Below are 19,150 nucleotides of genomic sequence, written 5' to 3'. Positions count from 1 at the left end.
GAGAGCAAAAAAATAGATAAAACTATAAAATATGTATGTGTATTAGATTTTTTGGGGGGGAAGGGATCTGTAAATTTTGTAGCGGTAGAGAAGGCATGGAATAGACTAAAACAGACTCTCTTGTACAGTACTCCCTTTTTCCATACTTCATTGCAACCAAACAGAATGTTTACATTCTCTCTGTGGTTATGGAAAATACATTTCCCTTCATCTGTAATAGGCCCATGGCAGAGAGGTGGGGGAGGGCAGAGAAGAACGCTGCCACTGTGCCACACTAGGCAGATCTCAGACCAAATTCCCCTAGATGCAGGTGTGCTGATTTCAGCAGTGTCCAGCTTACAGTTTGCTTGTTCACTCAGTTTTACACACAAGTGAAGGATGATGAGCTGAAACTGTAGCTCCCCCTTGTACCACTTGCAGCTTAGAAGTGGAGAGCTTGAGATCAGGCTTGCCAGGTGCAAAATATAAAGGACAGGTAGGCCTTAGAAGCCAGTGGCTGCCATAAGGGATTTCCAATATGTTCTGTGGACTGTGGCCAGTAGGGGCTTGATTTAAATCACTAGTCAGTAAGACTTGATTTAAATCATTTTTTTACAGCAAGACTCATTCTTGCTGGTATAATCTTAATAATTGCAACCAGATGAAGGTTTCATTTTTGGAATAATAAATTTTCAGAGTAGTTTTTACAGTTATATAAAAAATGGCTGATTTGGTTATACTATTAGAAATACATAGACAGATAATTATGAAATTATTGTGATGTTTAATAAGTTAACTGTATATTTGGACAACTTTTCTGCTGTACTTTATTGGAAGGAGAAAAATAATCATTTCCTTAATAACAATTTAAACAATTTATTTAACTAAAACAATAACATTATAGCATATGTATCCATGTTTGTTAACTGATGTGTTTAAACGGTTTTTAAAAAAGCAACTTAGACTGAGTTTTAGAAAACACATGCAAACACATTATTTTTTATCCACCCTGCTATTTATATAATTTTGGCTTTTGTGTTTGTGGTGGGCTTTATCTGGGTGTACAGAGTGCTAGAGTGCAGACTTCACACACATAATGTATCAGGTTCGATAACCTGTTGTCACAGATAGGAGGGCTAGGGAAGACTTGAAGAGCCATTGTTATTCCAATTGAAGGCTTGGTAGAGTAATGATGTGATGCTATAAAGCAGTGTGAAATGTTCATTTTCCTGCATTTGCACTCTTGGGTGCTGAATGAAATACAGTGGTGCCTCGCAGGACGAAATTAATCCGTTCCGCGAGTCTCTTCGCCTTGCGGTTTTTTCGTCTTGCGAAGCACGGCTATTAGCGGCTATTAACGGCTTAGCGGCTTTAAGAAAAAGGAAACAAACTCGCAAGAACTTGCAAGACGTTTCGTCTTGCGAAGCAAGCCCATAGGGAAATTCGTCTTGCGGAACGACTCAAAAAACGGAAAACTCTTTCGTCTTGCGCGTTTTTCGTCTTGCGAGGCATTAGTCTTGCGAGGTACCACTGTAGATCATTACCCCTTGAAGGTTATGTGAAAGTCAGTCAAGATCCATATGTGGAAATCTTTTTCCACACAAGGATCACCTTTGCTAGACTGGGAGAAATATATGCTGTGTGTTATTTGTGGGGCTTCCTCTGAAGACGATTCAGAAACTTGAGCTGGTGCAGAATTTGGTGGCCAGGTTGGTCAGTGGGGCAAGATGGTTTAAGCATATATCACCGATCCTGGCCCTACTGTTCTGTCTGCTGGTCAGTTTCCAGACTCAATTCAAAGTTCTGGTTTTGACCTATAAAACCTGAAATGGCTCAAGACTGCAATACCTCCACATGAACCGATTAGGACCCTGTACTTGGGCATAGTCATGATTTACGTTGGGGGCAGGCAGGACACCCACCTGTCATCATCCTCTGTCTGGCTCTGTCTAGCAGATTCGGAATGAAATGTTTCAACCACAGTTGTTTTAAATTACAGTCATACCTCTTGTTACGTTCGGTTCAGGTTACGTCTTTTCAGGTTGTCTCCCGCGGCAACCCGGAAGTACCGGAAAGGGTTGCTTCCGGGTTTCACCGCTCACACATGCGCAGACGCTCAAAATGACGGCATACGCAGAAGCAGCGACACGCGCACGCGCATACGCGGGTTGCGTTCTGCTCATGTTGCGAACGGGGCTCCGGAATGGATCCCATTCGCAACCAGAGGTACCACTACTTTCTTTTGAGCCCAAGTATTCAGGAAAAAAAAATCCAGTAGTGATGTATGGAAGTGAGAGCTGGACCATAAAGAAGGCTGATCACCGAAGAATTGATGATTTTGAACTATGGTGCTGGAGGAGACTCTTGAGAGTCCCATGGACTGCAAGAAGATCAAACCGATCCATTCTGAAGGAAATCAGCCCTGAGTGCTCACTGGAAGGACAGATCGTGAAGCTGAGGCTCCAAGACTTTGGCCACCTCATGAGAAGAGAAGACTCCCTGGAAAAGACCCTGATGTTGGGAAAGATGGAGGGCACAAGGAGAAGGGGATGGCAGAGGATGAGATGGTTGGATGGTGTTCTTGAAGCTACCAGCATGAGTTTGATCAAACTGCGGGAGGCAGTGGAGGACAGGAGGGCCTGGCGTGCTCTGGTCCATGGGGTCACGAAGAGTCAGACACGACTAAACAACAACAAAATTCAGAAAAATCTGTCAGAATCTTCAGTCATTTGAGAATTAGGAAGTTAAATAAAAAAATAACATCAGGAAGTACATTTCATGCAATTAACGAGTATATTTTGCAAAATTACAAAGAACGTGCCCTTTTCATATTTTTAAAAAATCAAAACTAAAGCAAGTTTTCTTGGACTTGCTGAAAATCTTTTCAGCACTTCCTTCTCAAATCCCTCCTTTTCCCCCAATGCAGTTTTTCTGTGCACTCTCAGTAAGCAAAGCCCATTGAGATGCTCCCCTGTCGTTGTCAACCTTAACCAGGTCTTTACTCTCCACAAGGCGCTGAATGCTATGGTACAAGTGGTGCCTGGCTGAGCAAGAGAGATGAGTAGAGCTTTTATTGTGGCCTGGTAAAAGATTTGCGCCTCTTTTACTAGGTCTGCTACGTTCAGCTCTTTTAACTGCTCTTTGCTGAGTTTCTTCTCCTTCCACATGGTATACCATAGTTCAGCTTCAGAGTCTTGCAACTTATAAAAACTTGAGAACTGCTTGTCTTTCATCTTGAAGTCTTGAATGTTCTTCTCCAGGCTTCCTCAACCTCGGCCCTCCAGATGTTTTTGGCCTACAACTCCCATGATCCCTAGCTAGCAGGACCAGTGGTCAGGGATGATGGGAACTGTAGTCTCAAAACATCTGGAGGGCTGAGTTTGAGGAAGCCTGGTCTTCTCCAACATAAGGGGGTGTAGAGCCAAAAGCCACGCTCAGTCGGGTTGCCAGTTGCATCACTAGAATGCCCAACAGCATCATCCAAGTGACGTCAGCGAGCATTTCAGTTTCAAATGTTCTTATTGTTTCTACTTCAGTTAAGTATTCTTATTTATTTACTTGATTTAGGGGGCCAGCTGCCCCCCCACCTGTGCCCATGACCCTGTGATCACCATCTTTGGCCCTTCTTTGTGTGCCACTTCCACAAGAGGTCTGGAGGTTGGAAACATGAGAATGTACCTTTTCTGGGGTGACTCACTGTTTGAGGATTCCTCTTCCCTCTCTAGGCTCGTCTGGTCCTTTCATTACATATCTTTAGGCACCAGGCAAAAATGTTTTTCTATAACCAGATTATAGATTGAACATTTTATGGCCTTTTAAATGAATTTCTGGGAGGGGTTTGATTATTGGTTTGTTTCTGTTTTATAATATATTTTCTGTTCTCATTTTGTCTTTATGTTGTGAACCACCCTGTGATCTTTTGGATGAAGGGCAGTATAGAAATTTAATAACTACTATTAATAATCTTCAGAAAGTTGTATACTAGCACTGTCAACAGATAAATCAACTTTTTTTTACATTATTTGTCTATTGAGCAATTAAACAGATTTTCAGCATTACTTTGTTGGTTTCTTTCACACCTACTAATTTTATCCTCACAATAAAAGTTGTACCCTAGCAATGAAGCACCCAAAGTTTTAGTCTATCCATCTACTGATTAGCTGTTAGTCCTGTAAAACACCCTGAAGGAACCAGTGGGATTTAAGCATCCACTTTTTCTGGATTGCAACCCTTTTAGGAGGGCATGCTTTCTGAATAAGTAGTTTCTAGTACTAAAAACTGGTGCAAATGGTTTCATTTTTCATCCCAAAGATAATACTGGAGAGAAAGAGAGTTAAAATAATCTATGTGTGTATAATTCTATAATTGTTCCAATTTTGGTTTGTGATTAACCAGCAGGAGTAGGTTGCTGTAGTTGACAAGGGGAGCTTTATTTCTGGAAAATCTTGTAGCAACAACCTGCGGGGCTTATAGTTCGTAAAGTGGGTGAAGCATTGAAAAGGACTGTGTTTTGATTTGTAGCTTTAAAAGAGAGGGAGCGAGAGTATAGTCATTTTATTATAGTCAGTGACTAGTAACAAGATAAAAACACCAGTTACAAAATTTAAAAGCTCAGAACAAAATAAAATAGTATAAAATCACATACACATTAAAAAAGCAGTTCTAGTTGGTCGTTCATCTGTCAGAAGGGGATCCTTCTGGCCAAAGGATGACCAGGGAGCGGGAGCAAGCAGTTCACCTAGTAAATGAGTTAGAGCCCTTGGGACTCTCAAAGTGGTGATTTAATGGTTGTTTTTGGAACAGTAGCCTCCTCTGATGAAAAGGCCACGTGGAATAATCATAAACATGAGGCAACTTCCTACTAGCAATGTACAGATGTGCCATTGCAAGAAGAAACAAAACCTATATTGTTTTGAGCTACAAATGGAAAATGTGCACTGCTAGCTGATGAAAATGCCACTTTCCATTGGGAGACTTTGAAAGCACTTAAAGGACATTTCAAAATAGTTTCATTTCTAAGGAGGTTGAGCACCCTTATTCCCAAGCTCAAAATACCTTCCGGTTTCTGCAACTGGCATTGCTGAAAGGTGGAGATAGAATCATAGAATCATAGAGTTGGAAGAGACCACAAGGGCCATCGAGTCCAACCCCCTGCCAAGCAGGAAACACCATCAGAGCACTCCTGACATATGGTTGTCAAGCCTCTGCTTAAAGACCTCCAAAGTAGGAGACTCCACCACACTCCTTGGCAGCAAATTCCACTGTCGAACAGCTCTTACTGTCAGGAAGTTCTTCCTAATGTTTAGGTGGAATCTTCTTTCTTGTAGTTTGGATCCATTGCTCCGTGTCCGCTTCTCTGGAGCAGCAGAAAACAACCTTTCTCCCTCCTCTATGTGACATCCTTTTATATATTTGAACATGGCTATCATATCACCCCTTAACCTCCTCTTCTCCAGGCTAAACATGCCCAGCTCCCTTAGCCGTTCCTCATAAGGCATCGTTTCCAGGCCTTTTACCATTTTGGTTGCCCTCCTCTGGACACGTTCCAGTTTGTCAGTGTCCTTCTTGAATTGTGGTGCCCAGAACTGGACACAGTACTCCAGGTGTGGTCTGACCAGAGCAGAATACAGTGGCATTATTACTTCCCTTGATCTAGATGCTATACTCCTATTGATGCAGCCCAGAATTGCATTGGCTTTTTTAGCTGCCGCGTCACACTGTTGGCTCATGTCAAGTTTGTGGTCAACCAAGACTCCTAGATCCTTTTCACATGTACTGCTCTCAAGCCAGGTGTCACCCATCTTGTATTTGTGCCTCTCATTTTTTTTGCCCAAGTGCAATACTTTACATTTCTCCCTGTTAAAATTCATCTTGTTTGTTTTTGCCCAGTTCTCTAATCTGTCAAGGTCATTTTGAAGTGTGATCCTGTCCTCTGGGGTGTTAGCCACCCCTCCCAGTTTGGTGTCATCTGCAAATTTGATCAGGATGCCCTTGAGTCCATCATCCAAGTCGTTGATAAAGATGTTGAATAAGACCGGGCCCAAGACAGAACCCTGTGGCACCCCACTAGTCACTCTTCTCCAGGATGAAGAGGAACCATTGATGAGCACCCTTTGGGTTCGGTCAGTCAGCCAGTTACAAATCCACTGAGTGGTAGCATAGTCAAGACCGCATTTTACCAGCTTCTTTACAAGAATATCATGGGGCACCTTGTCAAATGCCTTGCTGAAATCAAGGTAGGCTACATCCACTGCGTTCCCTTCATCTACCAGGCTTGTAATTCTGTCAAAAAACGAGATCAGGTTAGTCTGACATGACTTATTTTTCAGAAATCCATGCTGACTATTGGCGATCACAGCATTCCTTTCTAGGTGCTCACAGACTGTTTGCTTAATGATCTGTTCCAGAATCTTCCCTGCTATTGATGTCAGACTGACTGGGCGGTAATTATTTGGGTCCTCTCTTTTCCCCTTTTTGAAAATAGGGACAACATTTGCCCTCCTCCAGTCTGCCGGGACTTCGCCTGTTCTCCAGGAATTCTCAAAGATGACTGCCAGTGGTTCTGAGATCACATCTGCCAGTTCTTTTAATACTCTTGGATGCAGTTCATCTGGCCCTGGAGACTTGAATACATCTAATCTAGCCAAATATTCTTGTACTATCTCCTTAGTTATTCTGGGCTGTGTTTCCTTTGCTGAATCATTTGCTCCAAATTCTTCAGGTCGGGCATTGTTTTCTTTATCGGAGAAGACTGAGGCAAAGAAGGCATTGAGGAGTTCAGCCCTTTCTGTGTCCCCTGTTTGCATTTCACCATCTTCTCCTCTGAGTGACCCCACTGTTTCTTTGTTCTTCCTTTTGCTACGAACATACCCATAAAAGCCTTTTTTGTTGCTTTTAACCTCTCTAGCAAGCCTGAGTTCATTCTGTGCTTTAGCTTTTCTGACTTTGTGTCTACACGTGCTGGCTATTTGTTTGAATTCCTCTTTGGTGGTTTCCCCCCTTTTCCATTTTTTGTACACATCCTTTTTTAATCTTAATTCAATTAAAAGTTCTTTAGATAGCCACCCTGGTTTCTTTAGGCACCTTCCATGTTTTCGTCTCATTGGTATTGCCTGACGTTGTGCTTTTACTATCTCCCTCTTAACAAACTCCCAGCCATCATGAACTCCCTTTCCTTTTAGTATTGCTGTCCATGGGATCTCACCCAGCACTTCCCTAAGTTTTATGAAGTCGGCTTTCTTAAAGTCAAGAAACTGAGTCCTAGTATGCTTGGCTGCTCCTTTCCGCTGTATAGTAAACTTCAGAAGAGCATGATCACTCGCGCCTAAAGATTTTTTGTATAGTGGCATGGCTGCGGTTTTGAACCATTTTCGATCAGGAAGTGTTAGAAATTCCCCAGGCGTGTTTCGCAGCCCCATGGATGACAGGCTGGCCACGGGACATCTCCCTCCGGCCGGCCCCTCCAGCTGTCTTAAGCAGGGAAGCATTTATATCCCACCTTTTCCTCCAAGGAGTACATGGTTCACTCCCCCTTCTCATTTAATCCCTACAATGACCCTGTGAGGTAGGTTAAGAGACAGTGACTGGCTCAAAGTCACCCAGTGAGCTTTACGACTGAGTGGGGATCTGAACCCTGGACACCTGGGTCCTAGTCCAACACTCCAACCACAGGACCACACTGGCTTCCTAGAGTTCTTCTGTTGTTGTTGTTTAGTTGTTTAGTCGTGTCCGACTCTTCGTGACCCCCTGGACCAGAGCACGCCAGGCATTTCTGTCTTCCACTGCCTCCCGCAGTTTGGTCAAACTCATGCTGGTAGCTTCGAGAACACTGTCCAACCATCTCATCCTCTGTCGTCCCCTTCTCCTTGTGCCCTCCATCTTTCCCAACATCAGGGTCTTTCCCAGGGAGTCTTCTCTTCTCATGAGGTGGCCAAAGTCTTGGAGCCTCAGCTTCAGGATCTGTCCTTCCAGTGAGCACTCAGGGCTGATTTCCTTCAGAATGGATCGGTTTGATCTTCTTGCAGTCCATGGGATTCTCAAGAGTCTCCTCCAGCACCATAATTCAAAATCATCAATTCTTCGGCGATCAGCCTTCTTTATGGTCCAGCTTTCACTTCCATACATCACTTCTGGGAAAACCATAGCTTTTACTATATGGACCTTCGTTGGCAAGGTGATGTCTCTACTTTTTAAGATGCTGTCTATGCTTCTAGTTCTTCTGTTATAGGGCAGCTATATAAATTAAGTAGGTAAATAAATATGGGAAAAGCAAAATGTCACTTAGAGAAGAATCTGAAATATTTTCCTTGATGCTTTACTTTGTTTTATTTGATGTTTTCATGTGTTGTAAACTGCTTTGAGATTTTTTTTTAAAAAAAGCAGTATAGAAATATAATCAATCAATCCCACTGCAAAAAAAGGTGCCTAGGCATTCCGTTGGGGTGACTGTAACCTAGGTTTAACGTACCATTTGGCGATTAGCTTCTGTATCTGAGTTTCTAACACTGGCCGTGACCCAGTGCTACATCCCAGCCCAACAGCTTAAGACCAGCGTTTCAGTGTATTGTTTATGCAGTTTGAATTGCCAAGTATTTTTTTTTAAATTTCATTCTCCAGTAATTATGAAAGCTGGTTAAAAGTAGTGCAATAGCCAAAATATCCTAAGCCAACATCCTTTTTTTTCTTTTGGCATTTCTTGGATTATTATATCAGCAATTGCTTACAGAGGAGTGTGCAGAAGGAAGCAGGGACTCAGATCACCCTGTGCTCTGGAATCTAATCTAGTACAGTGGTGCCCCGCAAGACGAATGCCTCGCAAGACAAAAAACTCGCTAGACGAAAGGCTTTTTCATTCGCGATTTGCCTCGCAAGACGAATTCCCCTATGGGCTTGCTTCGCAAGACGAAAACGTCTTGCGACTTTGTTAAACCGTTTAAACCGTGCTTCGCAAGAAGAAAAATTCGCTAGACGGCAAAAATTGCGGAACGAATTAATTTCGTCTTGCGGGGCACCACTGTACTAATTTTTCAATTAAAGCAAACTGTGTGTCAATGCACTTTTGTCCTGTGGCTCTATAGAGCTGATGTGAGGGATCAGAGGGCATATAGTATGATGGTTGTGATGCAGTGGCGTGTTGGGGGGCACTGGGTGCCACACCACAGGGGGCAGCACTTACTGCTGGGCCAGCAGCGCCTCTGAGCCACGCGTTTCTCCTGGAAGTGACGCAGTGGCTCAGGCGCCTGCAGGCTCCATGCTTCCTGAAATGACTGTGTGGGGCTTGCGCCTGCCCACTGCCTCCCCCTCAGCAGTAGGGCAGCCGAGCCTGGGGGAGGAGTTGGGCGGATTGCTGCAGGCTCTGTGCTGCTGGAAACAGCGTGGGGCTTCCCCCAGGCTCGACCGCCCTATAGCTGAGGGGGAGGCGGCAGGGAGACTCCGTGCAGCTTGCCCCTTGCCCCCGAGCTCAGGGCACTTGCGCCACCCTGGGTGCCTGAACAGTTAGCTAGCCGCTGTTGCTATGGGTCTGCATGCTTAAATAGTGCAGCTGGATTTCTTGTGAGCTTTTGCAGATCCCATTGTAGTGTATTCCCTGGAGACAATTCCTTGTCCTCACTTCTGTCTTTGTTGTGGAAATGCCATGCTTTGTAGCCCCCCCCCCTTTTTAAAGGTTTTCTTTGGGTGTGTGTGAGAGAAAGCGGCTGGATTTATGTATGGCACTCCCACTTTGCCAGAGGCTGTAGTGTACCCGTGAATATTCATTAAAAGGAACATGGGCAGCTTTTAAATAGCACTTTAATGCATAGACACGAAAGGGAATACATGCTTGTGGGAATACTAATGCAAGCAGACTGATTGAACTGCACTGGACATCTGCCTGTGGACCAAAGGGACTTACGAATACAATCTGTTGTACGCAGGAGAAAGATTGGGGGGGGCGGGGTAGGGAGGGAGGGATAGCTTTCCTCACCTGATAGCCTAGATGGTGTGTTGCTGGCTTGGCTTTTAAATGATTGATGGGGGAGATAGCTGATAATACTGATACAAGAGTATGGCATTAACTTTTAATTCCTCTTATTAGGGGCTTGGAATTCTGGCTGTGACATCTTTAAACATTGTGGGCTTAAAGTGTTTTTTGTTTTTTTTGTTTAGTCCCAATTATTGAATCCCATAATGCATGTTAGTTAATCATTTTGCAATCCAGTAGTTATTCATCCTTTCATTTCTTGGAATTATATTGGTGCAGGGAGACTTTGAACCATTACAGTACCCTGGTGGACAAGCTTCCTGGGATGTGCCTTTGAAGTCGTTGCTTAAAGTGCTGTGCAAGCAAAGTGCTGTGTGGTGTCATATTTAACAGTGATCAGAGTTTAAAATGGGTAAATGGTTGAAAGGAGAGATGAGCCAAGCCGCAGTCAAAAGGCTTTTTCACCTTGCTCCCTGCTTCCCGTTGAGTGTGAACAGCAACAGATGCTTTGGCAGAGTCCTCTTTTTCTGCACCTGAGCTGCTCAGTCCCCTTTGTTTGTTTCTTTGCTTGATGCTTGAAATTGAGTAGCTGAAGCACATGAGCGACAACCTCTGGCAAAATTAGTCTTGGTCCTCCTACGTGCTGGGGAGTAGGGTGAGCGGTGGCTAATTGCCTTGGACTGCAGAATGTGCTCAGGTGCAGAGTGGAGGTGAGATGGGACCAGAGGCGGCACTGGGGGGCACATAGGAAGCGCCTGGGGGCCAGTCTAAGCATCCAATCAGCCTAACATGTACCCACCCTCTCCATATAGTAACCTGTTGTGTACCACATGCAAATAGCACAAACACGGATGACTTAACTGACATCAAACCAGCTTTGGAGAACTGTGTGGTGGTGGCAGCCCTGACTTCCTGTCCCAGGTGTCCTTATTTGCTCCTCGACTTCATTTGGGGGCTGGGGGAGACTGAAGGTGGGTACTTGGTGGGGGGAGCTTTCTCTTCTCTCTTTCTCTCTCTCACACACACCATCAAGACTAAGACAATCAGAATGTGGGTAGACAACCTGTGCTTGGATGTGGGTGAGAGAGACTATTGCATGCGTTAACCTGCTGAGATTGCAAACAGTGTGATGCAAACATGTTTGTAAATAAAATGGACAATAAAATGCAGGCTGCTCCTGGACTGGATGTGCAGAATCCAGTAGTGGTTTGCCAGTTCGCCATAGAGTAGTTTATTAAAATGTTATGTAGGCAGGTTTCTGTTTCTAGGTTTGAAAATGTGTTGTTATTGTAATAGTACATCTGTTCCGCCTAGTTAGTTATCCAAGAAATCCATACATGCAACCTCAGTGGGTTTTTTGGGAGGGGGGTGATGTAGGTCATCATGAGACATAATGGATTGGGCTGGGGAATTAGTTTGTGGATGCAACATGCAAAAAAAATCCTACAGCTTGAGTTTGTCATATTAATTTAACACGATTGTTTACTCTGAAACAAAGTGTAAGCCTCTGGTTACTGGAGTTGGAAACTTGCCCTAGTCTATGCTTGGCTATACAGTGCAGTCTTTACAACAAAGCGCTTTATATCATTATTATAATATATATTATTATCATTATCATCATCATAAACTATTACTTAGTTTAAGGAAATGGCTAATTGTTCATGATACAGAGCTGTTGGTAATCATAAAATTATGAGGAAGGAGCTCATATCCAGATTCAAAGTATTTTTGCTGGTGTTCTTAGACAAAGTACACTTGCACAGCTTCCCTGCGGTGTCAGTACAGCAGTCAGTTTGGTTAATCTGAAGTACTCAGTAAATAGGAAATCTTCAAGCCATGCATGCTTGATGGCTTATTTATTTATTTATGTAGCCTAAGCAAGCTGTCCATGTTCCCCCCTGACTGGGTGTTTGTGACTGGTCAATAGTTGTTCCAGTCTAACCCTGAGGTCCTTGGAGTGAGGTTGGGAAGCATGTGTGAAGAAACAGACCCTAAATCAAAATGTGGGGTTTGTAAGGAACTTCCACCTCTCATTTGTCCAGCAGGTGGCACTATTGTAGCTCCAAACCGCAACAGTCAGTCTCTGGTTACAGTATATTAAACGTACTGTTTTGTGCTATTCACTTGGTCTTTAAAAGCTAACATGTTGAGCTGAAATGTTTGGGTTCTTTCTTCAGTTGCAGATTGTGGTGATGAACAAATAAAAAAATGCAAGATACTTTTGATTTCTCAAAGGTGTTTTAATTCGCTTATCAGGGAGCATCTTATTAAAAGCAATTCATGTCAATTCATTACTGTTTAGTCTTCCTGATTTTATCAGATAATAGTTGAAAAGCATGTTTTCCTCCTTTATCGCGGTGCCACATTGCATTTGTCTTATGTCAAAGGGATTAGGAGTTCTTATATTTTTCCTTCTAGGAGACGCTACCTTCCATTTAATTGTGTTTTATTGTGTGCAAAGTTAGTTAAATAAACCTTTTTGTTTGCTAGTGTTTAAGTAAAACTTCTGATGTATAACTAAATGAACTATTGCATTTATTTCTTGCCCCATAGCTCTGCTCTCTTGGTGATATACAGGAAATGTTGAATTTTTAAAAGGCTAAAATACCAGAACAAAATCCATAACCAGCACAGGGAATAAAATACAATAGCAACCATTGTCAGTTATCAGAAGGCGAAGCTATCTCAAATAAAATGGAGACAAACAAATTCATAACAGCATTCAGTGGTGCTAATGTTTAAAAAAAGCCTGGGAGAACAGTGCTTTCTCAACCTGGCGCTGCTGAAAAGCAAGAGGCAAGCACCTGCGAGGGCGAGAGGAGGGTGAGAGAGTTCCGCAAAACTGCTAAGTGTCTAAAAAGTGCCTGTTTTCTTGAGCTCTTTTGGAGCCATTCATCTTGCTTTCAGTTCTTGGTTAGTTAACTTTGAGCGTGGGGTTAATCTAAGTGCACCTTTGACTAATGTGCACAGGTCTTGGTTCACCTCTTCTTTCATTTTGAGATTAGGGGTTGCATAAACAATTGCAGTGACCCAAGAATGGAAGGAGGGAGCAAGCAAATGTAAACACTACCAACTGACTGTATATTTGCATTCACTATATTTGCAGCAGCTTAAAAACTCACACTGCCAATTTGAAAAGGTGAGGGGAAACACTTTTCAACCCTATGGATTGTGTTCAGGGGGAATTAATCTGCATCAAATAGGTGCTCTTTGTTATCCTGATAATGTAAAGCAAAGTTTTGTACAGCGTGACAGCTCTCTCAGCTGTACAGGTACAGCCGTGTTATTTATTACCATTATGTCTAGAGTGGGGCTGGGGAGTGTGGGGCTCCTCAGGTTGCGTTGAATCCACACTCCATCAGCCCAGCCAACATGGCCCATGATCAGCAATGGTGGGAGTTGTATTCAATGCATCTGGTGAGCCGCAGATTCCCAATCTCTTAACTAGTGAAGACCTCTATCATTTGCACCCACCCATTTCATAACTTAACCAAGCTATATAAAAGAAGAACCTGCGCTCTGCCCCCCAGGTGCATGTTGTGCTTGGAAAATGTGATATTGCTGTCAGTGGGGGTACACAGATGCCGGGCCCCAAGCCAGCAGGGGCCCCAGATGCTCCTCTCTCTCTCTCTCTCTCTCTTTCCTTCCTTCCTTCCTTCCTTCCTTTCTTTCTTTCTTTCTTTCTTTCTTTCTTTCTTTCTTTCTCTTTGTCATTTGGACATTTCCGAAGAAAGAGCACGGAGCTAGCTAAGCCTTTAGCACTCAGCAGGTATAAGGTCACTTAATCACTGTTGCTCAGGAGCAAAGGTTGCCTGCTGCACCTGAGACGGGGGGGGGGGGGCTCCCAGAGCAGCAGAAACAGGATATGCTCCTCATGGTTGCTGCTAGCCTGGCTGGACAGAGGAAGATACTGGGGTATGTGCTTTTCTCTGTGTCCACATTATTTCATCCAGACATGCCAAATTAATAGCAATAACAACAGCCCTGTGAGGTGGGCTAGGCTAAGTTAACATATGTACCTAAGCAGCCATTCCTGCCAATAGATTGCAGGGGGCCGGGAGGATGTAGGGGGTTTAGAAAATCCTGTTAGCACCCTTGGCTACCCTCAAAGCAGAATCTTAATTGAAGGTAGAGATGGAATGCCCAGAGCAAATGATGATTATTGGTATTATCTTTATTTATTAAATTTATATACCGCCCTTCATCCAAGAACCACAGGGTGGTTTACAGCATAAAACCACAAGAATACATAGCATAAAGTTACACATATGTTGCACTAGAGAGACTAATAATCTCTGGAAAGTTATTTATTTTTCTTGAATGAAATAATCACTTTTTATTGGATATCATCATCTGGCTGCTTTTCAAAATCATTATTCATTAAGTTTGAAATAACAATAACAGTTGTGAAAATAAAGGAAAACAAAACGTATAGCTTTGCTTTCTGGCCTGATCTGCAGAATTACACATATATTCTTGAGAATAATACAAGTATATATCCATCTCTGGAAAGACAGGAAAAGAAGTATTCCGGTACATATGCATTGTATAATAATCATTGATCAATTGTCCAAAAAGCAAAACTGCAAAGATACCTCTTGCCTAATAGCAGCTGTGTAAAGGAACTGCTATTGAGCACATGAAAGGAAGGAACTAAGCAATCCTAGAGAATTTGGCTATCAGAAAAGCAGACTACTTGGTACTTAAAGCTAGAAAAGTCACTTTGTGCAAAGTCCACAAGCCTAGCTCTCCAAAATGCCATCCACTCCCTTTAAATAGCTATAATTAATCCTATAGCTTTCATTTTATGAATTAAAATTTTAATGAGTGCTTTTTGTCCCTAGTGTGTATTTTGGGTGCAGCCAGGAAAATGTCTGCATGTTCTGAATAGCAGTGGCATTCATATAACCATTCGGAACTGTTTGCAAGTGTCAGGAAGCTGCATTAGCTCATTCGGCTCCCGTAAGTCACTTGGCTGGTCTTCAGGCTTGCTAGTGCCATCTCAAACAATGCAGTTGACACAGGGATGGCATAACAAAAGCATATCCTTTCTGTTCAGGTTTCTGCATTGGCTGCTTTGCTGGAGAAGTTACTACTGTATCTAAATCAGGGTAGTCAACCTTTTAATACCTACCACCCACTAATGCATCTTTCTTGATGGTAAAAATTCTTTACCGCCCACCAGCGCTTGAGGGAAGGAGGATTCAGTGTGTGTCTTGGAACCCCCTACTGCCCACCTAGAATCCTGAAGCGCCCACTAGTGGCCGGTAGAGACCAGGTGGACAACCCCTGATCCAAATGCATACACTGCAGACTCAAAGCATTCTTTGCTGTTGCTTTGCCCCATTTTAGTGACTTAAGGTTTGGCTCTGAAGGGTCCTGGGGCTGCCCCTTGGTGATCCGTAGCCAAGAAGAAGATATGGGCTGCATCACCACTGACATGCTGACCTTAAAAAAATATCACTGAGCATCAAAACATGAGTGACGATAGTGCAGCACAGTGGTTAATAGAAACAATAGTTTCTAATATGAGGTTATAATGTACTCAGAACAAGAAATTAAAGAATAACTAAGGAATTGGTTCATGCGCAGTTTAAGAATAGTGATTCAATTATCTCTAATAGGCAGCTAGAAACAATATGTCTCTCAAGGTCTGCCCTGCCAGTTTCAAGATGCAGATTTCAAGTAATATTCCTGTGCCACTGCTTCCTGTACAACCCTGATGCGTAAAATGCTTCAGTCCCTGCCGGTCTGTGAAGCTGGCAGGGACTCGCACAGAGTTCCCTTGTTCACCATTCAGTGGTACCTCAGTTTGCAAACAGCCTAGTTTACAACCATTACGACCAATTCAAACCCAGAAATGCGCGTCCCAGTTTGCGAATTTTTTTTGGATTACAACGCTTTTTTTGGGGAGGCCCCATTGGCGAAAGCGCGCCTTGGGTTACGACCTGTTTTGGTTTACAGATGGACCTCCGAAACGGATTATGGTTGTAAACCAAGGTACCACTGTATTGGTATTATTGGGAAAGTACTTACCAGGTCACTTTCTGGGCTTGGCTATGTCCAATAGCTGTAAATGGCTCCAGATGTGCGTTTTTGTGAATAAATTGGCAGTGCCAGGTGACTGTGTGGTCTAAACATAGTTTTTGCAGCTTCGTTTGTCCTAAGAGATCATTTAAGCACCAGAACGGGCAGGGGGCATCAGGGTTACCTGTAGGAAAGATATTTCTGTATGTACAGAAACGGATGCAGTGAGCAATAGGAGATTTGATTGTCACATGGATTTGTGCCCTTGCTAAGTGTTCAAACCATAGGATAACCTTTAAAATCAAGAGCTGTGAGATTGTTTTCCTGGCTGTGTAAAATTTTTGTCAGATACCTCACAATGCTCAAATAAAGGGCAATGAGTTAATAAAGTACAGTCGTTTGACTGCCTTCTTTAGCTAGAGCTTATGTTAAAAGGTAACTTTCTCTTTCTCATCACCATATTTTTTGTCCTATTTCTCTGTAGAGCATGCAGCCCAGTAGCCCCAGTGGTGATATACACCTGAGTGAATGGCAGATGAATCACTTTGCTTATACCTCTGACACCTCAACACCAGGACAGAAGGCAGATGCATATCGTGCACAGATTTTACGCATTCAGTATGCATGGGCAAACTCTGAGATCTCCCAAGTTTGCGCTGCCAACCTATTCAAAAAATATGCAGACAAATACTCTGCGATTCTTGACTCTGACAATCCAGAGATTGGCTTGAATAACTGTGCGGAAAACATTTTGACACTGGCAAGAAGTCAGCAAAATGAAAATGACAAGTGGCAATCTGCTTTGACGACAGCTAATGTGATGGAGCTGAAGTGTGTGCAAGAGATGATGCAGAATAGTGAAATGTTTCGGAGTGACAAGGAAGCCACCGCCTCTGTTGCTTCAGGTCTTCCTAAACTCACTCACTGCAGTGGTGATGGCAAATCTGTACATCGGGATGGCTCATCAGACTGTACAAGTCAGGAACTCCATATCCTTGGCAGAGCCCCAGCTTTGAAACCTCATCAGTTTGGTATGCTTTCCTCAGCCAAGGCCAGAGCTGCACATTCTTTTTTGCCGGTGCCTATAAGTGAAGTGTCCGACATTACCTCTTGTGTGACTCCATTGTTTAGAGATGGTGAATCCGTGTTTAGTAGTTCTCTGACACTCATGAGTAACTCTGGTTTGAAGCAGAATTCTTCATCTTCCACTCAGTCTGCTTTCCCTTCAGAGATGGGCAACCTGGGGAAAAGGAAAGCATTTCTTGTGTCGAATGAAGAAAGTAGCACTACATCTTCTGGTTTCATTCTGAATAAGCCAGTTAATACAGAAGGGAAGACCTTGGCATGGAGTGGAAGCAAAAACAATGAGAACAAAGCCTCTGGTTTCAAAACTGCGAAAGAACAGCTCTGGGTGGAGCAGCAGAAGAAGCACCAGCACCAGTCAGAGCGTCTAGCACCATTCCCATCTAGCAGCAGCAGCACAAAAAAGACTTTGGGTCTTTCAAGATCTCGGGGTGTATTCGGAAAGTTTGTCCCTCCAACACCAAAACAAGATGGGAATGAAAACACAGGGACGCAGTGCAAATCTTACGGGTCTACAGAGGTGACTTGTCCAACGGATGAACGGCTAAAGAATATAGAGCCAAAAATGATTGAACTTATTATGCAAGAGATCATGGATCATGGGCCTCCAGTGAATTGGGATGACATTGCTGGGGTCGAATTTGCAAAAGCAACTATCAAGGAGATAATAGTGTGGCCTATGTTGAGACCTGACATTTTCACTGGTTTAAGGAGTCCTCCAAAAGGAATTCTTCTGTTTGGTCCTCCTGGGACAGGGAAGACGCTCATTGGCAAATGTATTGCATGTCAGTCTGGGGCTACATTTTTTAGCATCAGTGCCTCTTCATTGACCTCCAAGTGGGTAGGTGAGGGAGAAAAGATGGTCCGTGCATTGTTTGCTGTTGCACGATTCCAGCAGCCAGCAGTAATCTTCATTGATGAAATTGATTCTCTCCTGTCCCAGCGCGCAGATGGGGAACACGAGTCTTCTAGAAGAATAAAAACTGAATTCTTGGTCCAGTTAGATGGAGCAACGACCTCTTCTGAAGACCGCATATTAGTTGTGGGAGCAACCAACCGGCCACAAGAAATTGATGAGGCTGCCCGAAGGAGACTGGTGAAGAGACTGTACATCCCACTTCCTGACGCTTCTGCTAGAAAGCAGATAGTGACTTGTCTGATGTCAAAGGAAAATTGCTCCCTAACGGAGGAGGAAATTGATCTCATTGTTAAAAAATCAGATGGGTTTTCTGGAGCTGATATGACTCAGCTTTGTAGAGAGGCTTCTCTAGGCCCTATCCGCAGCCTTCAGTCTATTGATATTACAACCATTGCACCTGAGCAAGTACGATCTATAGTTTTTCAAGATTTTGACAGTGCTTTAAAAACTGTGCGCCCCAGTGTGTCCTCCAAAGATCTTGAATTGTATGATACTTGGAATCAAACATTTGGATGTGGAAGATAAGAGAAATTAACTTTGCATGCTTAAATTCCATGAGAATATTTGATTTTTATCTTTCTTTCTAAAAATGTTCATAGTGTTCTAATAAATTTGAAAAAACTGGCATGTGGTCGCCTTCCTTCCTTCCTTTATTTCCCAAACTGTTAAGCCCTCTGTGCAGACTGATTGCTTAGAAAGAGATGTTAGGTAAAGGTAAAGGGACCCCTGACCATTAGGCCCAGTCGCGGACGACTCTGGGGTTGTGACGCTCATCTCGCTTTACTGGCCGAGGGAGCCGGCGTACAGCTTCCGGGTCATGTAGCCAGCATGACTAAGCCGCTTCTGGCGAACTAGAGCAGTGCATGGAAACGCCATTTACCTTCCCGCCTATTTATCTACTTGCACTTTGATGTGCTTTCGAACTGTTGGTTGGGAGGAGCTGGGACTGAGCAACAGGAGCTCACCCCGTTGTGGGGAATCCCCATGCTCATTGGGAATTACTAATGAGTAAACATGCATGCATGCCCCTGCAGTAACTTGTACTCCGGTCCTAATTAATTACAATAATCTTAAGCTGTGGAGTAGCAGAGCCCTTAACAACAGGTATCATTGAAGAAGAAATGATGTTAAGAGGCTCCACTCAAACACCAATATGCTGCAGTTGAGAAGAAGTAAATCTA

The 19,150-nt window shown here is 43.4% G+C and overlaps 1 protein-coding gene across 2 annotated transcripts in view; it reads left to right on the top strand.

Moving 5' to 3' along the window:
- FIGNL1 (fidgetin like 1) overlaps positions 1-19,150 on the top strand; it is a 22,143-nt gene extending 2,993 nt beyond the window's left edge. Inside the window, exon 2 of one of the 2 annotated variants that reach the window (XM_083468813.1) lies at positions 16,452-19,150. In XM_083468813.1, coding sequence (XP_083324939.1) covers positions 16,455-18,494 — 2,040 coding nt within the window. In that variant the 5' untranslated portion in view covers positions 16,452-16,454 and the 3' untranslated portion in view covers positions 18,495-19,150. The remainder of the gene's footprint in view (positions 1-16,451) is intronic. The other variant, XM_083468814.1, reaches the window with a different exon arrangement.

This window comes from Podarcis liolepis, assembly GCF_965112155.1.
Source record: "Podarcis liolepis genome assembly, chromosome: 12".
Lineage (NCBI taxonomy): Eukaryota > Metazoa > Chordata > Lepidosauria > Squamata > Lacertidae > Podarcis > Podarcis liolepis.
Note: the sequence above shows the minus strand (reverse complement) of the source record. Positions and strands in the feature narration are given on the sequence as shown.